The sequence below is a fragment of the Dicentrarchus labrax genome, unplaced genomic scaffold (genome assembly GCF_905237075.1).
Source record: "Dicentrarchus labrax unplaced genomic scaffold, dlabrax2021, whole genome shotgun sequence".
NCBI lineage: Eukaryota > Metazoa > Chordata > Actinopteri > Moronidae > Dicentrarchus > Dicentrarchus labrax.
Window position 1 is genome coordinate 18502447 of NW_026136711.1, and position 26491 is coordinate 18528937.

The following is a 26491-nucleotide window of genomic DNA, read 5'->3' on the forward strand; positions in this document are numbered from 1 at the left end:
CATTTAAATGCTTTGGGTTTTATTGTTTGCTTTATTTGGGATTCTTGTAAACTAAAGTGGAAAAAAAGTAATTTTGCTCCCTCAGATGCACTCTAATGTGAACTGTAATGCACTCTAATGTGAAACTGTAATGTACTCATAATGTAATGTAATATGTGAACTCCACCAAGAATAAACATGGCTTTGGACCTCTCCCACAGATGGAGAGTTTCATGACAAGGAAGGTGTAATTGTGTTGGCTCAGGGAGGACAGTCAATACCCATAATTACCCTGAATATTGATGTAACACTACTTACCTTTCAACACTTATCATTCCAGAAACAATCTTAAATGTCACGGAGGTGGTTCAAACAAAGCAGCATGTCAGAATACTACACAGGCTTTAAGTAAGGGGAATAAAATCTTTTTTGTCGACTGTGCTTTTGTCTGTGTATCTCCTAACAAGCACAATATAATATAATTATAAATAACTTTAATAATATGGCCATTAACCTTGTTAATCCTGCAAACCAGCAGAAAGTAATGTTTTAAGATGAATTTACATAATTTATGATTTTAACAAACAGATATTAAAGATAACAAAAATAACTTAAATAAATAGAAGTAGAAATAAAAATTGTTTGAACGCTTAGCAAACTATAAGATCCCTGTATGGTTAGATACTGTGCACTCAATAATAGTATTACAGTACATCTGTATAATCTAATGTAACTCAACACAACAACTGTGCTATAAATTCTACTTTTACTGTCAGAATGGTGATAATTCAACTTTATTATTGAGGCCATAGTGGGTGATGGTGTTGTACTAGAGTAAGTTCAATTGAAAGATGTTTCTAATATTTTGTCCACCCCATTCATTATTCAAGGAGCATGTTTACTGAGTTATTATATGACCTTGCTGAGAGACACCACTGAAACCCTTCAATCCTGAATCATGGACTGATGCAAAAAGAACAGTTACATGCTGACATGATGCAGGATTTGTTAAAAGCATTGCTTAAGCAAGTTGACTAAAACATTGGAGGTTGCTGTTGGTTCATTTCTGCATTAAGATCATACTGTAACCATCAATATAGAGACGTCTTTTTTTTTCTATTTCTTTCAGTTTTTCAACTGTGGCTTTGTAACTCAGTGTGTTGTATGTTTTATTGTGTTTTGTATTATGTCTTACCATTAACCATTAATAATATAATAGTGAAACAGCTCAGTAATATTCAGATTTTTTCTTCAAAAATAAGTTCCTGTTAAAGAGAAGACCTGAAACAGCTGCAATGTCAACAATTGCTGTCAGTTTCTCTGGAAATGCCTCACAGAGCTGCTTGTTTGATCAAAGGATATGGAAGACATAGAAAATATAACATCCCTTACACTTTTGCCATGTGCACTTACCATGTCATATTAACATAATTCCTTGTCAGTAAGGGTGGGATCGAAATATAAAGGGCTGTCAAGTGCAGTCCGACTATTACCTGCAAACCCACTTTGGCAACAATGAAGTGGAGATTTCTGTGGTTGTGTTTCCTCGCTTTGTCCGTTGCCGGTGTCATCAATGTCCATGCCAGACAGGGTAAGAGGGATATTTTAGATTTTGTGTAACAGTTTTCAGCACTGTGTTTTTCTTCTGCTTGCCACATATACGTGTATAATGTACGGCACTATCACTAATATCTGTTATTCTGAAAATTTGAGTCCAACACAATAATGCTTAGGAGGTAAAGGCTGGAAATTTTCTCTCCGTGTAATAAGACATAAATCTGTTTATTTATGTTAGTTCTGTGCATATGAAGAAATTACAATAATGCATTTTGCCTCCCCAGCTCGCAACCATGTCGGCAACGTCTGCAGCACGTGGGGCAGAGAGCATTTCAAGACATTTGATGGTGATGTGTATCAGTTCCCTGGAATGTGTGAATACAATCTGGCCTCCGACTGCCACAAGTCCTACCAGGAGTTCTCAGTACACATGAAGAGGACAGAGGATGATGGAGACCCTACAGTCAGTTATGTGGTGGTCACCATCGGTGACCTTTCATTCCACCTCACCAAGAGCCGGGTCACTGTGAATGACCTTCCGTAAGTAAAAACCTATACTGACCAGGGAATTATTTTATCCCCAAAATAGAAAACCTTTTCTCAGATATTTGTGTATTGTATTTTTATATTATAATTAAGATAACATTCTCTCTTTGCTAGTGTCAAAATGCCATACAACCAGGCAGGGGTACAAGTAGAAAAAAATGCTGTTTACTTCAAGCTCCAATCCAAAATCGGCATCGTTGTCATATGGAATGGTGACGATGCAGTCATGGTAAAAGCTTTTTTTCATTTTATTTGTTATTTCATTATATTTGTTGTGCTCACCGTGAGAACTAAGGGGTAGTATTTCAAAACCTGGACAAATAAAACAGACAAAACCACACTGAGCAACAAGTTAGAAATGTGTTGCTCGGCAAACCCTAAAATCCAAAAACTTGATATTTCAAGTATGTACCACGGACTGACATCTATAAAAACAATTAGCCTTTATAACTTCTGTGGCTGCAGTTTGAGTAGAATAACCATGTATACTGACAAAAGAAAGCGCAACAAGGACTGTCATTTCTAAAAGTTCAGTAGCTCACATGATGAGTATCAAATTGCACTGTTTGGTATTTCATTTTGAAATAACAATACAGTCATTTTATTTGCCTTTTATCATTTCAATACATAAATAAAAAACATAAAAATATCTTGTTTAAACCATTTTTATATATTTTATATATTATTCCTTTAATCTAAATTTGATTATCTGTTATGTCCTATGTGCACAAAGGAGTTACAGCTTTCACTCCATTGTGCATCTACTGTGCCCTATGACAAATAAATGGCCTTGAACCGTATCATGTCTGTTGTAGGTGGAAGTCGATCGTGACTATGCTAATCGTACTTGTGGACTTTGTGGAGACTTCAATGGTGTTTCTGTCTACAATGAGTTCATTCTTAATGGTTTGTTGCTGACTTTAAGCATATATTTATTTAATGTATTAGGAAACACTTCCAATCAGTCATCCTTTGTATCTTTTATTGACATTTAACACTATAATTACAACCGTGCAGGACGCAAAATCAGCCCCACTGAGTTTGGCAACAATCAGAAAGTCCATCGTCCAAATGATGATTGTGAGGACCCTTACGAAGTTGAAGATGAATCACTGGAGGCTGGGACTGTGCCGGATTCATGCAAGGAGTTTGTGAGTTTATATAGTTATAGTTTTAGCAGTAGAGATTTGGTGATATAAGAACATATAGCCTTCTGCCACTTTTGTCTCTATTACCTATTTCTTTTTTTTGTAGTCTTCAGCGCATCACTTTGCCGTAACATAAGCGCCCTAAATTTCATGTAGATATCTTGCCTATCTTTCAGTTTATAACGTAGTCTTTCATGGGAGGAAATTTTAGCCATTTGGTCCAGCCACTCCTTTACTTGTTTATACACTATTACCCATTTCTTTTTAACTTTTAGGAGACCACCTGTCACAGGATGTTGAACTCAGAGTCCTGGAGCTCCTGCAACAAACTGATTAACCCTGAACCCTACATCCAGGCTTGTGCACAGGACATGTGTGGCTGCACCAACAGTACAAGTGACTTCTGTGGCTGCAGCACACTATCCGAGTTCTCTCGACAATGTTCCCATGCGGGAGGGCAGCCTCCCAACTGGAGGACACCTGAGTTCTGTGGTAACGTTCTGTGTCCTTTTTTTATATTTGTTATATTTTATACAATATGTATATAAGTAAAATTTACAAACTACTTATTCAAAATATATTCTGAATAAATGTATTTAAAGTTATTTTCTCAGATTGTAGGATGAGAGAACAGAGCTCAAAACTTTTTTTTGTAAAAATTCACACGTTCATGAATGACCTCATTAGCCACCTAGGGATTGAAACCCTAAGAGTTGGAGACTGCACCGATGTGAAGACATAGTTTTCCACACCTTCTCATAAGTTGAGGCGATAATATCACATGTGTAGAAAGTGTATATAAGTGTAAATTAAGTAAGGTGTCTTCTTCTTCTGTCATATTGATGACAGCAAAGTGATTCTCATGTTAGCTTTAAATGGAGAGCTAACTTTTGTTAAATGTATGTAATTCTGAATTTAGCAAAGTACAGCATTACATGTGTAGTAAAATATGTACACTACTATTCTTTTTTGGATTAATGAAAGCCATTATTTCCACTCTTAATGCTATGGGATAATTCACTGTAAATCCCCATGTCCCTCTGTTTATTTTATTTGTTCCATGTTTTCACAGCTAAACAGTGTCCATTCAACATGGTTTATGAAGAGAGTTATTCCCCTTGCATGGACACATGCACACTCCCAGACACAAGTTCACTGTGTGAGGACCACAAAATGGACGGCTGCTTCTGCCCTCCTGGTTAGTGCTGTTTACATGTACACGTTTATTATTACTACTACTTATTACAACTTTTTTAATACCTCTAACATGCAATTCGTCTTCGAAAATGAAATGTGTCTACTTCAGGAACTGTGTTTGATGATATTTCCAAGAGAGGATGCATTGCTCAATCTGAATGTCAGTGCAAGCGAAACAATAAAATCTATAACACCAGCGAGGTTTACCGACACGCTGAAAAAAACTGGTATGTCACATGTTTAATAATGCAAACAGAATGTATGATTTTGTCTTCTTTATCCTGTGTTTTTGTAAACTCAAACTGTTTGGGTTGTTTCAGTACATGTTTTGAGGGTAGATGGGCGTGTGAGAGCCTTCAAACATATGCTACCTGTGCAGTCGAAGAGGGTTCACATGTAACTTCCTTTGATGGGAAAACCTACACCTTCCACGGAGACTGTTACTACACGCTAGCCAAAGTGCAATGCAAGGTGAATAAGTCATTGCTTTCCAGTATTACATTTTAAAAATATATTAATCTGCTGATGAAAATAATAATTTATTTGCCCTCACACTATATATTTCAGGATGTTGCAAGTCCAAACTTTACCATCCGGGCCCAGTTGGTACCATGTAAAAGCCAAGAGTTTGACACTTGTTTGAAGAACCTTAAAATCGTGCTGAACAATGACAGAAACAATGTGAGTTAAAGCCGATCAGTTAAGAAGACCGTAGTCATCAATCAATTCACACGGATATCTGCAACACTCTAATGATGACTTCTGTTTTTATTCAGGTGTTAATGTTCACTTCTGAGGGCACAGTGAAGCAGAATATGCAGACCATCACTTTGCCATACCACTCAGGTGGGTCACACAATAAGAAACAGTAAAAAAAACTCTGAATGAAACTCATGACTCAACAACATTTATGCAATGACATCAGCAAATTATCTAACTGTTTTGTATTTCTTTTTAATCAAAGGTGACGTCAACATATTTCAAGCTTCATCCTTTCACATGTTGTTCCAGACCAGTTTTGGGTTGCAAATTCAGATCCAGCATGTGCCTATCATGCAAGTGTATGTCAGACTGGAACAGAGCTACAGAGCCAAGACACGTGGTAAGTCTTACATTTGTCTTAACATGGCTTCATAAAAACAAAGGCTGTCTGATAACAGTCATTTATTATGTTGGATTTTTATGTTGTCTGTTTGGAAAGTAATTTGCCACACACAATTATAACTGACTACAACCGTAATAGATGGGGGAAAAAAACGTACTCAAAACTAAAATAAAATCAGTCAATCAATAAAACTGCCACATATTACTGTACAATGAAAGAACCTCAATACATGTACATAAGTAGTGTCGAACACATGGACACGATTGAACATGATAATATTTTGTTTCTTTAGGTTTATGTGGGAACTACAACATGGTTTTGTCTGATGACATGAAGACTCCTCAGGGGATTGTGGAAGGAACAGCATCAACATTTACTAACTCCTGGAAAGCAAACCACGTGTGCAGAGACACAGAGGAAAGACTCGATGACCCCTGTTCCCTCAGTGTGGAAAATGGTAAACAGCAGCGTGTACTTCTGTTGTTTAACTTAACTGCGTTATAGTCTAGATGCAATTGTTTATTTTTTATGTATGTTGTATCGACACAAATGAAAAATGATTGTTCATCCACTCTTAGAGAATTATGCCAAACACTGGTGTGCCTTGCTACTAAGTCCAAACACCACCTTTGCGCAGTGCCATTCAGAGGTGGATCCTGAGATGTACTACAAGGTACGGCTAAACCTTTCTGCTGTTTGCCTTTACTAAATTAAGTTTTGATGGGACTGTAATTCTTTAAAAGTGTTTGCTGTCTTCTGCAGCGATGTATTTATGCCAGCTGTAACTGTGAGAAGAGTGAAGCCTGCCTGTGTGCCGTCTTCTCCTCCTACACACATGCTTGTGGATCAAAGGGAGTGTTCTTGACTGACTGGAGAGAGAATGTATGTGGTAAGGATTTCTTTCATTATGCTGTGGGAAAGTTGAATGATGATATCTGTAACTTGATGATCATCCTCCCTTTCGTTAGTCAGTCATAAAAGTGACAATCCTAACATTGTGTACAGATAAATACACAAGGAGCTGCCCAGCATCCCAGATCTTCTCATATAAGCATCAGGGATGCCAGTTGACTTGCAGATCACTGGGCTCAAACCAGCAGAGCTGCACTTCTGACTTCTTGCCCTTGGATGGCTGCTCCTGCTCTGAGGGTCACTACTTAAATGAAAACAACATCTGCGTCCCCACGGAAAAATGTTCCTGCTACCATAATGAAGTCTACATTAAGCCAGGAAAGTCTATCAGCATCAAAGACGAGCACTGGTGAGTCAATTGTTTCCAATTTGGTGTCACAGGACTTCAAATCGATGAAATTCTTTATGTGGCATCTTATATCTTTGGTATCTTTTCCTAGCTTGTGCACCAATGGAATACTTCATTGCCATCCTCGGAGTGCCCGCTCATCAAGTATGTTTTTTGTGTTATCACTACACAAGGGTTTCAGTTTATTTATTTTATGTAATATTAAACTAATCTCCCCGTCTTTGTCTATTTTTACAGTATGCACTTTACCAAAAGTATTCTTCAACTGCTCCACTGCGGGCACAGGAGAGTTTGGACTTCAGTGTGCTCGAACTTGTTCAAATCTGGACAACGATGATTGTGTAAGCTATTTTTGCCATTGTGTCTCAAATAACTGGATCTAATATTTATATCCTAAATGTATTCGCGGACAGTATATTACATTGCAGATGCAACACAATCTGTTGAGAGAGTTTTAAACTATTTTTAACAGTATCAGTTGTACTTTCTGTCACTGTGATCTCTCTTTCTCCCCAGGACTCCATAGAGTGTAAATCTGGCTGTCAGTGTCCAAGCGGCCTCCTTGATGATGGCAAAGGTTCCTGTGTGAAAGAAAATGAATGTCCATGTCAGCATGATGGGAGTCTTTATCCCCCTGGAACAAAAACCACTAATCAGTGCAACATCTGGTATGACTTTGTTTTTACTCAGACATATAAGCACGGTGAACAAATATTATCATATTTGCCTGCATGTTTTACTTAACTGCATTTTGTGTTTTTAATCATTTCTGTGATTTTGGGTGATATCTAGTACTTGCAAAGGTGGAAACTGGAACTGCACAGAGAAGAAATGTCCAGGAACTTGCATTATTTACGGGAGTGGTCACTACACCACATTTGATCAGAAAACATATGGATTTCAGGGACATTGTGACTATGTTGCTGTCAAGGTAAACAATTATGTTGCTGGCTGAATTCATTTCAGAAATTCAAAGATATTACATTTAGAAAGTTTTAACTTATTACTCATTCTGAATATCATCACATCATAAAAGTCGATATTTAATATTTGCATCAACTATGGTATGCTTACCTCCATTCACTTTAAGATGGGTGATTGTCATATTAAGGAATATGAATGAAAAAAGCAGATAACTAAACGATCTTGCTGGGGATCAATTACCCTTTTATTTGATGTATTACAGCTACAGTATTGTTGACTAGTAGGCCAAGCTGAAGTTTGATTTGATCAGTGGTCTCTGTCTACTATGAAGCAAACAAGCAAAATGTGTAATGAATCTCTCTCTTTTAAGAACAAATGTGGGAATAAAACGGTGCAGGACAACTTTAAAGTTATCACAGAAAATGTACCATGTGGATCTACAGGCACCACATGCACCAAAACTGTCAAAGTCCAACTCGGGGTAAGACCTCATACCAACATCTGATATGTATTATTGTTTTAAGTTGTTAAATGAAGTAAAATATGCATTTCTAAATTTAGTGTTAGAATTTAATGTTTGATTAATTTTAACTTCTTTTTTTTAAATACAAATTCAAATAACTGAAAACTTCAATATTACAGCGAATGGAAGTCAAAATATCAATGGGTAAATATGAAGAGGAGGACCTGGGAAAGGGCTCTCATATTCAGTACAAAATGAGGAAGGTTGGCTTGTATCTGGTGATAGAATCTGCCATTGGTCTGACGGTTATTCTGGATAAAAAAACAACTGTTCGCATCCTCCTGGACCCAAAGCACAGTGTGAGTCACAGTATAACTGAGCACATGACTGATGATAATAAATTAGACAGTTTTGTTGGGATAATACATTTTTATCCTTATATGCATAGCTGTCTGCACATTCTGCCTTCCTCCAGTTACGAACATAGTGGCTGATAATGTTGATGATTGGTTGTAAACTGAAAATCATGAATAAATTATATGAATGCCTGCTTGTTCCTTGCAATGCCAGAGAGAAATAATATTGAATATTGTCCTCTTGTAAAATAAGTCACTGACTCCTTTTGTCTGACTTCTCAGGGAGAGGTATGTGGCCTGTGTGGAAATTTTGATGGTGATGCACAAAATGACTTCACCACCAATGGTCAGCTGACAGTGAGCAATCAGTTAGAATTTGCAAACAGCTGGAAAGTGTCAAGCAGCTGCATAGATATGGATATGAATGTTGACCCTTGTGTCGAAAGAAACAATAGACACACATGGGCAAAAAAGAAGTGCAGCATTATAACTGGAGACATATTCAAAGAGTGCCATAAAAAGGTAATGACAATTTTGTTTCTAAATTAACATTATTTACAGTTGTCCCATACTTGAAAACATCAAACACATTTTCTTTCTTTGTTTTCTAAAATATATCCTATATTTTGATTACAGGTAGATTACCATACATTTCATGAAAACTGTGTGAAAGACTCATGTGCCTGTGACACTGGAGGAGACTGTGAGTGTTTCTGCACAGCAGTTGCAGCTTATGCCCAAGCTTGTATTGAAGCTGGTGTCTGTATTGCATGGAGAACTCCAGAAATATGTCGTAAGTATACGATTCCTCACATCAAACTGAGGTTTCTGGCCAAGACCCTGCTTTAGATCCCAAATTTTGATGACGATAAGTCCAGCATTAACAGATTTGTCAAGATATGTGTGGGTGATGTGCTTTAAAACAGGACATATTCCACCTTATTTTTTTTACTATATATTTAATATGTGAATGAATCAAATGCAGTCAAAGCTGATATGTATGACAGAGACTCTATGGACATCACTACATGCTTCATTAAAATAAGCATGCACTTGGAAAAGGAGGGTAAAGTTAGTTGCAATCTGCAACTACACCGCTGCCACTAATGGTGTTATCCATTTGTCTCGTAAATCCCCCGCCCGAGTTGCTCTGTCGCGAGAACGTGACGTGAAATAATAATATGTTTTTCTACAGAAACACTAACATTTCAAGTAATTCTGTTATTGCAAGTCTTACATTTCAATAATCTTTTGCCATTTGCGCCTATTTCAATTTCAACAAGTGCTGTAGCGTTTGTCTCGAGCCACCAGGGGCAGTGGCAGGCTAGTGTTATTGTTAGCTACATTAGCCTATTTAGCAAACAGCTGGAAAACAAAACTTTACATTGTATTGTACGCACAGCAACACCGTGCAATGCATAAATTGGTGACCGGACTAAAGCATAATGTAAACAAGTGTGTAGGAGCATTTGAAATCGACATTGAAACAACCAACGTAGTACAAATACAAAGAAAATAAATTTTAATATGGGTGCTGCCATCTTTGTTTTGTGAGTCGTACGTTCGTCCTCGTTTAGCTCGGTGTACTGTGAGGTACCCAGAGCTGGACGGCTGAAATTCCGACCAAAAGGGTGGTGTGTCTCGGTGAAATGTTGATTTACACTTTCGCACTCGGGCTGGGGGCTTACGAGACAAATGGATAGCACCATAAATCTTACTGGACCTTTAACTGAATTCTAGGTTGTTATTCAAAAGTAAGAATTTCCTTTTGTCATCATCAATGATAGTTTTCTGTCATTTGTAATTGAGAGATACCTTTCCATATTTAGGTAAAGCTTAATCCTCAGACCTAAAATAAATATAATGTAAGAATGTATCAGGTGTAGTTATTTGATTTCCTTTATTTATTATTTAAAAATACAACCTTATATCTTTTCTTTCTAGCTGTCTTTTGTGATTATTACAACAGCCCAAAAGAATGCAAGTGGCACTACCACTCTTGTCACACACCTTGCTACAAGACGTGTTTGAATCCTCAAGGAATTTGTAGCAATCATATTCCCAACCTGGAAGGTAAGAGGTTAACTCACAATGTCTCACCTTAACTCTGTTTAATGTACTAGTTATAATTTTACTTTATGTGACAAACTCAGAAGAGATTTAAGACCTCCTGTCCAGTTTCAGTTTTAAAAAAACAATAATAATAAAGACATGTAACAATGTAAATAAATGTTTTTACTGTCATAAAATAATCTTTGATGTTTTATGCTGTGATTTTTACAGGTTGTTACCCTGTATGTCCAGAGGATAAACCCATATTTAATGAGAAGAGCAACATGTGTGTGGAGACATGTGAAACTACTACCACTACTACAACTGAAACACCAACTACAACCACAAGGTCTACATCACCACCAACTGAACCTACTACTACAACTGAAACACCAACTACAACCACAAGGTCTACATCACCACCAACTGAACCTAATACTACAACTGAAATGCCAACTACAACCACAAGGTCTACAACACCACCAACTGAACCTACTACTACAACTGAAACGCCAACTACAACCACCATGTCTACAACACCACCAACTGAATCTACTACTACAACTGAAGAGACAACTACAACCACAAGGTCTACAACACCACCAACTGAACCTACTACTACAACTGAAACACCAACTACAACCACAAGGTCTACAACACCACCAACTAAACCTACTACTACAACTGAAACGCCAACTACAACCACAAGGTCTACAACACCACCAACTGAACCTACTACTACAACTGAAACACCAACTACAACCACAAGGTCTACAACACCACCAACTGAACCTACTACTACAACTGAAACGCCAACTACAACCACAAGGTCTACAACACCACCAACTGAATCTACTACAATCTCTACACCTCCTATTAGATGTTATTGGTCAGACTGGTATGATGATGATAAGAAAACGAGCACAAAAAAACATGGTGATCTGGAAACATATGAGAACATACGAAGCAGGGGTGAAGAGGTCTGCAAAAATCCAAGTAATATTGAGTGTAGACCAACATTTTACCCTGAACAGAACTTTTTTGTATTTGTAAGAGATCATAACCAAGTCGTTAGTTGTGATGTGAAAAAGGGTTTAATATGTAGACATGAGGACCAAATAGTTCCTCCACAGAAGTGCTTCAACTATCAGATCAGGGTACTGTGTTGTGACGTAAATATACACACAACCACAAGCTCTACAACACAATCAATTGAATCTACTACTACTACTGAAACGCCAACTACAACCACAAGGTCTACAACACCATCAACTACTCCTACTACTACAACCACAAGGTCTACAACACCACCAACTGAACCTACTACTACAACTGAAATGCCAACTACAACCACAAGGTCCACAACACCACCAACTGAATCTACTACTACAACTGAAGTGACAACTACAACCACAAGGTCTACAACACCACCAACTGAATCCACAACTACAACTGAAACACCAACTACAACCACAAGGTCTACAACACCACCAACTGAACCTACTACTACAACTGAAACACCAACTACAACCACAAGGTCTACAACTCCACCAACTAAATATACTACCACAACTGAAACACCAACTACAACCACAAGGTCTACAACACCACCAACTGTATATACTACTACAACCGCAGAGACAACTACAACCACAAGGTCTACAACACCACCAACTGAACCTACTACTACAACTGAAATGCCAACTACAACCACAAGGTCTACAACACCACCAACTGAATCTACTACTACAACTGAAAAGCCAACTACAACCACAAGGTCTACAACACCATCAACTGCTCCTACTACTACAACTGAAACACCAACTACAACCACAAGGTCTACAACACCATCAACCACTACTACAATCTCATCTACACCTCCTATTAGATGTCACTGGTCAGACTGGTATGATGATGATAAGAAAACGAGCACAAAAAAACATGGTGATCTGGAAACATATGAGAACATACGAAGCAGGGGTGAAGAGGTCTGCAAAAATCCAAGTAATATTGAGTGTAGACCAACATTTTACCCTGAACAGAACTTTTTTGAATTTGTAAGAGATCATAACCAAGTCGTTAGTTGTGATGTGAAAAAGGGTTTAATATGTAGACATGAGGACCAAATAGCTCCTCCACAGAAGTGCTTCAACTATCAGATCAGGGTACTGTGTTGTGACGTAAATATACACACAACCACAAGCTCTACTACACAATCAATTGAATCTACTACTACTACTGAAACGCCAACTACAACCACAAGGTCTACAACACCATCAACTACTCCTACTACTACAACCACAAGGTCAACAACACCACCAACTGAATCTACTACCACAACTGAAGAGACAACAACAACCACAATTTCTACAACACCACCAACTGAACCTACTACTACAACTGAAATGCCAACTACAACCACAAGGTCTACAACACCACCAACTGAATCTACTACAGGAACTGAAGTGACAGCTACAACCACAAGGTCTACAACCCCATCAACTACTCCTACTACTACAACCACAAGGTCTACAACACCACCAACTGAATCTACAACTACAACTGAAACACCAACTACAACCACAAGGTCTACAACACCATCAACTGCTCCTACTACTACAACTAAAACACCAACTACAACCATAAGGTCTACAACACCATCAACCACTACTACAATCTCATCCACACCTCCTATTAGATGTCATTGGTCAGACTGGTATGATGATGATAAGAAAACGAGCACAAAAAAACATGGTGATCTGGAAACATTTGAGAACATACGAAGCAGGGGTGAAGAGGTCTGCAAAAATCCAAGAAATATTGAGTGTAGACCAACATTTTACCCTGAACAGAACTTTTTTGAATTTGTAAGAGATCATAACCAAGTCGTTAGTTGTGATGTGACAAAGGGTTTAATATGTAGACATGAGGACCAAATAGCTCCTCCACAGAAGTGCTTCAACTATCAGATCAGGGTACTGTGTTGTGACGTAAATATACACACAACCACAAGCTCTACAACACAATCAATTGAATCTACTACTACTACTGAAACGCCAACTACAACCACAAGGTCTACAACACCATCAACTACTCCTACTACTACAACCACAAGGTCAACAACACCACCAACTGAATCTACTACCACAACTGAAGAGACAACAACAACCACAATTTCTACAACACCACCAACTGAACTTACTACTACAACTGAAATGCCAACTACAACCACAAGGTCTACAACACCAACAACTGAATCTACTACAGGAACTGAAGTGACAGCTACAACCACAAGGTCTACAACCCCATCAACTACTCCTACTACTACAACCACAAGGTCTACAACACCACCAACTGAATCTACAACTACAACTGAAACACCAACTACAACCACAAGGTCTACAACACCATCAACTGCTCCTACTACTACAACTGAAACACCAACTACAACCACAAGGTCTACAACACCATCAACCACTACTACAATCTCATCTACACCTCCTATTAGATGTCATTGGTCAGACTGGTATGATGATGATAAGAAAACAAGCACAAAAAAACATGGTGATCTGGAAACCTATGAGAACATACGAAGCAGGGGTGAAGAGGTCTGCAAAAATCCAAGTAATATTGAGTGTAGACCAACATTTTACCCTGAACAGAACTTTTTTGAATTTGTAAGAGATCATAACCAAGTCGTTAGTTGTGATGTGAAAAAGGGTTTAATATGTAGACATGAGGACCAAATAGCTCCTCCACAGAAGTGCTTCAACTATCAGATCAGGGTACTGTGTTGTGACGTAAATATACACACAACCACAAGCTCTACTACACAATCAATTGAATCTACTACTACTACTGAAACGCCAACTACAACCACAAGGTCTACAACACCATCAACTACTCCTACTACTACAACCACAAGGTCTACAACACCACCAACTGAACCTACTACTACAACTGAAATGCCAACTACAACCACAAGGTCCACAACACCACCAACTGAATCTACTACTACAACTGAAATGCCAACTACAACCACAAGGTCTACAACACCACCAACTGAATCTACTACAGGAACTGAAGTGACAGCTACAACCACAAGGTCTACAACCCCATCAACTACTCCTACTACTACAACCACAAGGTCTACAACACCACCAACTGAATCTACAACTACAACTGAAACACCAACTACAACCACAAGGTCTACAACACCACCAACTGAACCTACTACTACAACTGAAATGCCAACTACAACCACAAGGTCTACAACACCACCAACTGAATCTACTACTACAACTGAAGTGACAACTACAACCACAAGGTCTACAACACCACCAACTGAATCCACAACTACAACTGAAACACCAACTACAACCACAAGGTCTACAACTCCACCAACTAAATATACTACCACAACTGAAACACCAACTACAACCACAAGGTCTACAACACGTCCAACTGAATCTACTAACACAACAGACCATGTGGTTGTAGTGACAGCTTCAATCACAAGGTCTACAACAGTAATAACTGGCCATGTGGTTGGAGTGAAAACTACAACCACAAGGTCTACAACACCATCAACTGAATCTACTACTACAAATGAAGAGACAACTACAACCACAAGGTCTACAACACCACTAACTGAATCTGCTACTACAACTGAAACACCAACTACAACCACAAAGTCTTCAACACCACCAACTGAATCTACTACTACAAATGAAACACCAACGACAACCACAGGGTCTACAACACCATCAACTGAATCTATTATTACAACTGAAACACCAACTACAACCACACGGTCTACAACACCACCAACTGTATATACTACTACAACAACCGAAGAGACAACTACAACCACAAGGTCTACAACACCATCAACTGAATCTACTACTACAACTGAAACACCAACTACAACCACAAGGTCTACAACACCACCAACTGTATATACTACTACAACCAAAGAGACAACTACAACCACAAGGTCTACAACACCATCAACTGAATCTACTACTACAACTGAAACACCAACTACAACCACAAGGTCTACAACACCACCAACTAAATCTACTACTACAACTGAAGAGACAACTACAACCACAAGGTCTACAACACCACCAACTGAATCTACTACTACAACTGAAGTTACAAGTACAACCACAAGGTCTACAACACCACTAACTGAATCTGCTACTACAACTGAAACACCAACTACAACCACAAAGTCTACAACACCACCAACTGAATCTACTACTACAAATGAAACACCAACGACAACCACAAGGTCTACAACCCCATCAACTACTCCTACTACTACAACCACAAGGTCTACAACACCACCAACTGAACCTACTACTACAACTGAAACGCCAACTACAACCACAAGGTCTACAACACCACCAATTGAATCTACTACTACAACTAAAGAGACAACTATAACCACAAGGTCTACAACACCACCAACTGAACCTACTACTACAACTGAAACGCCAACTACAACCACAAGGTCTACAACACCACCAACTGAACCTACTACTACAACTGAAACGCCAACTACAACCACAAGGTCTACAACACCACCAACTGAATCTACTACTGGAACTGAAGTGACAACTACAACCACAAGGTCTACAACCCCATCAACTACTCCTACTACTACAACCACAAGGTCTACAACACCACCAACTGAATCTACAACTACAACTGAAACACCAACTACAACCACAAGGTCTACAACACCACCAACTGAATCTACTAATACAAATGAAACACCAACGACAACCACAAGGTCTACAACTCCATCAACTACTCCTACTACTACAACCACAAGGTCTACAACACCACCAACTGAATCTACAACTACAACTGAAACACCAACTACAACCACAAGGTCTACAACACCACCAACTGAACCTACTACTACAACTGAAATGCCAACTACAACCACAAGGTCTACAACACCACCAACTGAATCTACTACTACAACTGAAGTGACAACTACAACCACAAGGTCTACAACACCACCAACTGAATCCACAACTACAACTGAAACACCAACTACAACCACAAGGTCTACAACTCCACCAACTAAATATACTACCACAACTGAAACACCAACTACAACCACAAGGTCTACAACACGTCCAACTGAATCTACTAACACAACAGACCATGTGGTTGTAGTGACAGCTTCAATCACAAGGTCTACAACAGTAATAACTGGCCATGTGGTTGGAGTGAAAACTACAACCACAAGGTCTACAACACCATCAACTGAATCTACTACTACAAATGAAGAGACAACTACAACCACAAGGTCTACAACACCACTAACTGAATCTGCTACTACAACTGAAACACCAACTACAACCACAAAGTCTTCAACACCACCAACTGAATCTACTACTACAAATGAAACACCAACTACAACCACAAGGTCTACAACACCATCAACTGAATCTATTATTACAACTGAAACACCAACTACAACCACACGGTCTACAACACCACCAACTGTATATACTACTACAACAACCGAAGAGACAACTACAACCACAAGGTCTACAACACCATCAACTGAATCTACTACTACAACTGAAACACCAACTACAACCACAAGGTCTACAACACCACCAACTGTATATACTACTACAACCAAAGAGACAACTACAACCACAAGGTCTACAACACCATCAACTGAATCTACTACTACAACTGAAACACCAACTACAACCACAAGGTCTACAACACCACCAACTGAATCTACTACTACAACTGAAGAGACAACTACAACCACAAGGTCTACAACACCACCAACTGAATCTACTACTACAACTGAAGTTACAAGTACAACCACAAGGTCTACAACACCACTAACTGAATCTGCTACTACAACTGAAACACCAACTACAACCACAAAGTCTACAACACCACCAACTGAATCTACTACTACAAATGAAACACCAACGACAACCACAAGGTCTACAACCCCATCAACTACTCCTACTACTACAACCACAAGGTCTACAACACCACCAACTGAACCTACTACTACAACTGAAACGCCAACTACAACCACAAGGTCTACAACACCACCAATTGAATCTACTACTACAACTAAAGAGACAACTACAACCACAAGGTCTACAACACCACCAACTGAACCTACTACTACAACTGAAACGCCAACTACAACCACAAGGTCTACAACACCACCAACTGAACCTACTACTACAACTGAAACGCCAACTACAACCACAAGGTCTACAACACCACCAACTGAATCTACTACTGGAACTGAAGTGACAACTACAACCACAAGGTCTACAACCCCATCAACTACTCCTACTACTACAACCACAAGGTCTACAACACCACCAACTGAATCTACAACTACAACTGAAACACCAACTACAACCACAAGGTCTACAACACCACCAACTGAATCTACTAATACAAATGAAACACCAACGACAACCACAAGGTCTACAACCCCATCAACTACTCCTACTACTACAACCACAAGGTCTACAACACCACCAACTGAACCTATTACTACAACGGAAACGCTAACTACAACCACAAGGTCTACAACACCTCCAACCGAATCTACTACTACAACTGAAGAGACAACTACAACCACAAGGTCTACAACAACATTAACTGAATCTACTATTACTACTCACCACCCACCGCCCACTTGCCCTGACTGGGGTAAAGTGGTAAGACTATCTATCTAGCATATAGTTTTACATTATAATTACTTTTTAATACTTTATAATTCATAGTAACAGGTTGTGTTGAATCTTTTGAAAAATACTGATTCGCCCTTTCTTTGCTCCACATCAGCAAAATGAAACATTTCATCTGGACAATTGCAAATTCGCAAAATGTATTAAGAACAATACAATTGAAACATTTCGCCTTGAATGCCCTACCATTGAGGAAATCAGTTGTGCCAATGGAAAGAAACCAGTTCTTGTGTATGATGAGTACCACTGCTGCCAACATTACGTTTGTGAATGTAAGTTTTTCTGTTTCTGTTTTCTGTCAGTTACTCATATTTTCAATGCAACCTTTGATAAAAACTACAGCTTTTTTGTTTCTCTTTAGGTGTATGTTATGGCTGGGGAGATCCCCATTACATCACATTTGATGGACTCCAATACGCTTATCAAGGGAACTGTACCTATGTCTTGATGGAAGAGATTTTACCAAAATATAACTTGACGATTTATATTGACAACGTCTACTGTGATATCGATGAAGATGTTTCTTGTCCTCGATCTATAAATGTACACTATAAATCGCAAGCTTTCAAACTGAAGAATCATGACGTCATTGGACGAGCAAAGTTGGAGGTAAAACAAGATGGGGCTATGTGAAAGTCTTATTCTATGTTTCAGAAAACTCTTTTCATAAACTAGAGAATATTATTACTGTCAATGTATAGGCCACCATCCATGGAATAATTGTGATTTACCTATGTTGTTTCACAGTATTGTATTTTTTATTTTTTTTCCCTGCAGGTATTCAAAGATGGAGAGAGTTTGACACTACCTTATTCACAACAAGCTGTTAAGATCTTGAGTACTGGCCTTAAAATGATTTTGGAGATCCCTCACCTAAAAGTGGTGATTACTTTTGGAATAAGTGGCTTCAGTGTCACCCTTCCCTTTGAACACTTTGGCAAAAACACATGGGGCCATTGTGGTAAGAACATTTCTCTCTCTAATAACCATATGGTAAATATGCTAAAGTTTACAACCTAGTAGTGTTGTATTATTTGTGTGACTCTATTGTCAGGAACATGCAACAACAACCAGACTGATGATTGCATGTTGCCTGATGGCAAACTGGCGCAAAGTTGTCCTGTGATGGCTGACTTCTGGCCTGTAGGAGACTGCCAACCTGTCAATGTAACTGTAACTCCAACATGCAAGCCAGGCCCTGTATGTAATCTTCTTCAAAGCAGGTAGACATTCTCTAATCAACTGTAGTAGTTCACAATTATCCCCATAACCTTAATATAGAGAAGTTAAAGTACAGTTCACACTTTTGCCCTAGCATGGACAGTGTTTTAAACACATTTTAAACAGATGTTTTGTTTTTCTCACAGTGTCTTCGCAGAATGCCATCCCTTTGTGGCTCCTGACAAATTCTACCAAGCTTGTGTTTTTGATAGTTGCCGAGTTTCCAACCGGACAGTAGAGTGCACAAGTTTGCAGACTTATGCTGCTGCCTGTGTTGAGGCAGGAGTTTGTGTTAACTGGAGGAACTACACCACAGAGTGTGGTAAGCTTATTATTTTACATTAAATGTTGGGATCAGTGAGGTAACCAATTTCTTTGATATGTTGCATTTAGCACACCTTGAACAGGCTACCGTACATTTTATTATATACAGTATGTAGGAATGTAAAATTCTAACATTTATATTGAGGTCTTTTCTTCACCAATAGTCAGTGACTGCCCATCAAAAAAAATGTACAAGCCATGTGGTCCTGCAGAACAGCCAACCTGTGAAGACAAGTAAGTTTTAATGAAAATGAAGCGTGTTGATTTAAAGTTTCATTGTGTAAATAAGCATTTCCTTCATCTAGGATCATAATACCTTATGACAGCACTGGAGAGTTATAATTATTGTAGAATACAGTGTATTGGTCCCGCAGTTTAACACATCCAAGAAAGTGGTGAAGAGCCTCACACTCACCACGGCACTGCAAAAAAAGGCCCTGAACAAAAATCCAATAAGAGGCATTTTTTAATGTAATCTGCACAAAAGATGTACAGATGAGGAAAATAAACATTCAGCAGAATACAATTGATTCAGTTAACTCTTAAGAGCTAACCCGACCCTAACCCAGACAGTGATCAAGAAAGATTAGAGAGATTTTGAGACTTTGTCATTAGGTTAAATACAAAAAAGGAACAGCTTGGATGCAGGCAAAATGTTTTGCAGAGTTTTCACCTGTATTAACTAGATCGAGAATGGGTATCAGCAGATACTCAATATTAAATGGTTTGGGGACGAAAAAACGTGATCAGTACAAATTTTTACCGTGGTATTGAGTTGGGTATAGGGAATCATGATTCATTCATGTAATTGTTTGTAAAAATGTAAAAATTCAGTTATTTCACTGGTTCACTTGGTACTGACTACTAAATTTCAAAGTATTTCCAGAACGGACCCAGAGTGGTTCCCCTCATATCCACCACCCAGAAAATTGTATCTTTCACTTTATCTATTAATTTCTTTAACTGTAAGTCAATTTCAGTTTGTTTTGAAGGAATTGCAAAAGGCTGAAACAAATTAGATGGTCTGGTCTAAGGAGCATTTCCTATTTGTGTCAGCTGTTCTAACCTCTCAAATCACACGGTGCCGCTCCTGTCGTCAAGACAGTTAGAAATAGCAACCAGAAATGGCGGTAGAACTTTTTTTTTAGGAAAAGGACATGTATCCCAGGCTAAGACAGGACAATAGATTGGTTAAACTGTGTACTTTTAGTCAACAGTAATGTTAACATTAGATAGTTAACAATTAGTTTTTATGGCTAATGTCATTTAGCTTTGACAATATCATGTCATATTTAAAATAACTCTATAGGCGAAGAAAGGTTCAGTTTATTTGTGTAGTCCATTTCAACAACAAGGCAATTCAAAGTGCTTTACATAAAACATACAAGGCACCAAGACAAAATGTTAAAGCAACCTAAGGCAATAAGAAAATACATTTAAATACAATTAAAAATAGTTAAATAGAAAAGGAGAGTAAAAGTTACAGTACAGTATAAGATAATCAAAGGTTTGTTCCAAATATGTTGTCCATAAAAACTGAGAGTAATTTCTCACTTTTAGTTTTAACTTTGTCCGCACTAACACTTACTTTAATATTAAACTGGAATTAGGTCATGTTGCAGTTTACATCCATGTCTGTCCAGACTCATATAATATATGAAGTGAAGACTTTGAATTTAATAAAACGTGTTAAGTGTATTGTATGGTTAAATGGAAGTTATCACTATATTCATGATACATACATATCTAATTTTAGTGAATAAACATTGTTGACCCGATTAATCATAACTTAACATGTGCAGAACTCTGCAGCCAGGCGTCTGACTAAGACCAAACACCCTTCTCAATAACGCCAGTTTCAACAACAGTTTGTTACGAAAATTCTTTAAGAATTGGTACGACGAATACATCTACACGGCTTTACATTGCCAGACGCCAGAGTACATCAGTGGACTTGTAACTCCTTAGTGCATCAAATAGCCTGTAGGATCTGCTGGATTACCTGAGCCCAGGTTAAAGTCAAAGGATGATCCAGCTTTTATTGTACTGTTGCCTCAGCACTAGAACATTCTTCCAGTCTTTGTATTCTGTCTCTTGACACTGACTCAGCTTTTAAATCATGCCTAAATAAATAGTTATGCCACCAGATTTTTTTTTTTTATTCAATGGCTGACAATCACACTGTCCCACTGGAAAGCACTTCAACTTAATACGATAATAATGTTTTTTATTATTGTTGTTATAAAAATAACTGTGTTTTTGAGGTCTGAAAGAGTAACATTAATGTTCTTTCTTAATGTCTAAATGTTACAGTCCTTACGAACTCACCATGAACTTCACTACTGAGGGTTGCTTTTGTCCTGAGGGAATGAAACTCTTTACCAAAGAGTCTGACATATGTGTTAAAACGTGTGGTAAGTGTGTTTCCTCAAGTTATATATTTAGCTGAATCTATAGAACTACAGTCACGTGGAAATGGCTGTATAGCTCCCATCTGTTAACAGATACAAATACAGATTGAAAAAGGCACAGTTCAGTGGAAATGTTGTCCCCTGTTCCTCTATCTAGCTACATTGCTGCTTGAAAGTTTGTGAACCTCCAGAGCACCTTGAGTTTTCTATTGTTTAACCATTATTTCTTTATTTCCTCAGAACCAGTATTTTTTATATAAAATAACAGGTGCTTATTTATCAATTCCAAATACCTTTTTTGAGGAAATCAATTGTGTACTTAAAAGACTAAATGAAAGTTAATTTTTTGTAAACTTAAGTTGGTGCAAAGGTTAGTGAACCCTGAACTGCATTCCTTAAAATGAGCAGGTAAATGTAATCAGGTGGCACAAAACTGTTGGCTCAATAAACCAATGAAATGAGAGATCTTTAGGGAAGAAATTGGGCAGCACTGATTAAAACAGATCAAACTAGCTCAATTTTTAGTCTTACCAAAGTGAACCCAGACAGTTAATCCTGAGGACAGTAAGGTTGTACAATTAATCACAATATGGCCAAGTGCAGAAGCTTCAGTTTTTGATTGATGTGATAAAATATGTGTCAACAGCATTATAATGAAGTGTTGTAGTAGAAACATTTCACATCATCATAGTGTTAATAGTCTTTTCAGTGAAAATAACAATTTAATGCAAAGTGATCCATTCCCCATTATTTGTGTATCATATCTTAATCACAATATCTTTCAATATAATTGCAATATTATGTTTTTACCATATAGTGCAGCCCAAGCCAAGAGGAAAATAATTTTCAGAAGACGTCCAGAAGAGCTATAAGCTATAAATGTCTCTTAAAAAATTCAGCTCCATCGGTGCAACGTGACTGATGTAATATACTGCAAAAAAAAGCTGCCATTACTGGGGTGAGATTTCACTTTTAAACCCACCTAATAACTTTTGCTAAGATATATATATCCAGAAAATCCTGTCAAATATGTAATGAATTGAATATTTAGTTTAAATGTGTTTGCACTCGCAAATCACCAAATTAGCGTTACTTGGCTGTGCTGTTCTCAGCTGGTCCAACAATAAACTTGAACTACTCCACAAAGTTAATATCATTTTGATCAATTTTCCATAACATCATCATGATCCATCTAAAACAAAACTCTCTGCACGTTTTCTGACCACAAAGAAATAAATATTTATTCCATCTGATAACAATATAAGACATCATAAATTACAAGTTTGTTCATTTAATAACCTGTAAAAACCAAAAAACTAATACTTTAGTCTGTCTGAGGGGGTGATCAAGCAAACAGTCAGTAAAACTGTTCACTTTGACTAGGCCATGGCAGTGCAATGTATTAATCAGCAAGCAGATTGAGCAGTACGTCAGTCATGAAGCCCTAAAATGATAATTGTGTTCCAACAGGATGTCTTGATCCTGATGGCGTTCCTCGTGAGGTGAGCCAAGTCTTCTCTTCATGTACAGTTAAATTAATACCTGTGATCTTTACCTAAAAGACACAATGAAGTTACTACTGTGGTTTATTCTTTCAGTTCAATGAAAAATTTGAGTACAACTGCCAACACTGCGTCTGTGAGGAGTCCACCAAGAGTGTGTCTTGCGAACCGAAGGTGTGCCCGCCACCAACCGTGACAAACTGCGTTGGTCTAGGATTTGTCCTTGTAAACCAAACAGATCCAGCAAACTGCTGCTGTTCTACCCTTGTTTGCCGTAAGACAAGACAATGCAAATTTGTGTTTTAACATTTTCAGATTACTTTTTATTTTGATCATAGCTCTAAAATAATAACTATTAATGTCATCTCCAAAGAATGTGACTCCAAGACATGCCCAGAAACCTACATGAAATGTCCGACTGGAAAAATACCAATTGTCAGTACTCCTGAGGGGAAATGCTGTCCAGAACATACATGTGGTAAGCTTGTTAATTGGTTTGAATTAATATGAAAATAATGACCACAGCCGACTTTTTCTTGATATCCATCGTTATCGTCATGTCTCTTTTCTAGAGCCTAAAAGAGTTTGTGTCCACGATGACACTGAATACCAGGTAAAACACATTCCTTTTACATTTTTATGAATTCTGGTGAATGGCTAAAACACAAATATGAACACATCCTCTTTGCATTTGCTAGCTTGGTTCTTCAGTACCTGGGAATAGGTGTGAGAACTGCACCTGTACCACAAGCATGGACCCCAGGTCTGAACTATTCAAAGTACTTTGTGAGTTGCAGCAATGTGAAACTGATTGTGAAAAGGTGAGTAAAATCACATATTCACATATACACTATACATATAATGCAAAATTTTTTCAGCAGAATTGGTTTACTGCAACTGGCAACTTCACTCTCCCCCCCTTAGGGATATCAATATGTGAAAACTGATAAAGACGAATGCTGTGGGAAGTGTGTACAGACACACTGTGTCCTCAGTGTTAATGGTACCAAGGAGCTCTTGGAGGTAAGTTGGATCATCTCTATTACCTGTGACTCCACTTGTTCATGTTTTAATGGCCTAAAGTATCTCAGTATTGCGTGTGTGTAAATCCACCTCACTGCTCTCTAGAGAGGACATACCTGGTCACCACCTGAGAATAAGTGTGAAAAGTACACCTGTGTTAATATCAGTGGGACCCTCACTGTCAGAGTTTCAAACGTTGTCTGCCCGCTATTCCAGGAGAGCAACTGCCAGCCTGTAAGTATCACTTTCAATATATGAATGTGGTGACTAAACAAATGTGGGTTATTCATTTTTTGCAATACAGAGCAGAATTCATCATCCCTTTTGAAAGAAGTTTGAAATGTTGTATATTTTCCTTCTTAGAACACAATTCAGAGCAGGGCAAATGGCTGTTGTAAAATTTGTAAGTAAATTTGACATTTAATTTTATTTTTAGGTCAAAGGTACTTTTATTAAAATAAGCTAATTGTGTGTCTCTTTCAAAAAGGTGTGGAGAAGGAGAAGGCATGTAAGTTAGAATACATGAAAACCTTTGTTACGCTCAAGGATTGTAAGTCTGACCTGGAGGTCGATATGCCATACTGTGAAGGATCCTGCAACACTTTCACCAAGTAAGGATGATATTATGAACATTTGTCACACATCCACTGAAATTTGGAAATGTAAAAATCTTTAGGTGTAGTTTGTGCAGATGTTGAGTTTAATAATCCTTCCTCTGCTTTCCTTTAGGTACTCAGCTGCCATGGCTACTATGCAGCATTCTTGCTCCTGCTGTAAGGAGATGCGCTCCAGCAATCGCACTGTTGACTTGCGTTGCTTGAATGGAGATTTGATTACCTACACTTACATGCACGTGGAGGAGTGTGGCTGTGGTCACACAGAATGCACCAGAGCGGCTGAACAACCTGCTCTCAGGAAGCCAAGATTCACCCTGGTGTGATAAAAAATACGTAATCAGATTAATGGATTTGGGATGTAAAGGTTTTTTCCCATATTGTCTTATCAATCATTACATCTCTCACAAACTAATTGTCATTGTAGAGAGACTATATATCAGTTGATTAAAAAGATGCAACTCTGTTTATGTCTCATTTCTTCTCTTGTCTTATTTGTGCCTGTTTAATACATGTGTTATTTTTTACTATTGACCGTTATAACTATGAATAATAAGAAAAAATAACCTATATTTATTTATTTATTTATTATTAGGCTATTTATTTATTTATTTCACAGTTTTGGCATTTCCCTTTTACAGCTCTATAAATATACCAAAAGGATACATTTTATTTTGTGGTTCCTCACCATGCAACAGTATATTAGTATTTTGTATTAAATAAAAGATAGCTGGACAATGAATAGATGCTGGACTCAAACCTGTACCCAGTGAACTTCCTGGATGCCCCTATTAAGATATTTCAAAATCCTAGATAAAAAAGTATAAAAAGTAAGAATAGGAGATAAAGTGTGAAGGATTTAGTGGAATCTAGTGGTTTAATTGTATCAGTCCATTGGTGATAATGCTCGTATGGTCATTCAGAGAGAATATTAACTGTAACAGTGTAATTATGTATAGTGTGATCCAATATAATGTTTGTTTGGCTCCTAAAGATTGTACTCAAAAGCTGCTTTTTCATAACACATACTGTAGTGAAGTAAACA

At 37.9% G+C, this 26491-nt stretch overlaps 2 protein-coding genes and 1 long non-coding RNA gene across 3 annotated transcripts; 2 read left to right on the forward strand and 1 right to left on the reverse strand.

The window, feature by feature from the left end:
* Window positions 1-1485: 1485 nt before the first annotated feature.
* LOC127371907 (mucin-2-like) lies at window positions 1486-12201 on the forward strand (the record flags this gene model as incomplete). Its single annotated transcript, XM_051415119.1, has 27 exons — window positions 1486-1570; window positions 1821-2076; window positions 2197-2311; window positions 2898-2988; window positions 3100-3233; window positions 3506-3722; window positions 4303-4428; window positions 4537-4654; window positions 4748-4898; window positions 4995-5108; window positions 5204-5273; window positions 5392-5529; window positions 5825-5989; window positions 6111-6205; window positions 6295-6421; window positions 6538-6793; window positions 6885-6937; window positions 7031-7134; window positions 7310-7461; window positions 7586-7724; window positions 8088-8198; window positions 8360-8539; window positions 8819-9058; window positions 9173-9329; window positions 10481-10609; window positions 10820-10937; window positions 12186-12201. Coding segments are annotated over exons 1-27 (3648 nt in total), but the record flags the coding sequence as incomplete, so codon positions are not given.
* A 3453-nt stretch (window positions 12202-15654) lies between these two features.
* LOC127371271 (uncharacterized) lies at window positions 15655-16222 on the reverse strand. The gene is made up of 2 exons (XR_007886381.1): window positions 16130-16222; window positions 15655-15727 (listed from the first exon to the last, which is right to left on the reverse strand). It is a non-coding gene; the product is annotated as an uncharacterized LOC127371271 (long non-coding RNA).
* Window positions 16223-16825: 603 nt separating this feature from the next.
* LOC127371908 (intestinal mucin-like protein) lies at window positions 16826-25912 on the forward strand. Its single transcript, XM_051415120.1, has 22 exons — window positions 16826-16830; window positions 16917-17036; window positions 17580-17681; window positions 17742-17861; window positions 18186-18321; window positions 18449-18623; window positions 18713-18960; window positions 19129-19312; window positions 19406-19574; window positions 19719-19894; window positions 20061-20130; window positions 22210-22310; window positions 23778-23809; window positions 23906-24083; window positions 24183-24287; window positions 24382-24422; window positions 24508-24630; window positions 24734-24832; window positions 24938-25066; window positions 25196-25235; window positions 25320-25443; window positions 25562-25912. Exons 1-22 carry the CDS (start codon window positions 16826-16828, stop codon window positions 25770-25772), a joined length of 2688 nt encoding a protein of 895 aa, XP_051271080.1. The 3' UTR covers window positions 25773-25912.
* Window positions 25913-26491: the final 579 nt, after the last annotated feature.

Bases quoted from the DNA above. Each gene is read 5' to 3' on its own strand.
- LOC127371908 (XM_051415120.1), top strand. The intron at 18,624-18,712 runs GTAAGTTTTTCT...GTTTCTCTTTAG, and splicing joins CCAACATTACGTTTGTGAAT to GTGTATGTTATGGCTGGGGA. The intron at 20,131-22,209 runs GTAAGTTTTAAT...TAAATGTTACAG, and splicing joins CAGCCAACCTGTGAAGACAA to TCCTTACGAACTCACCATGA.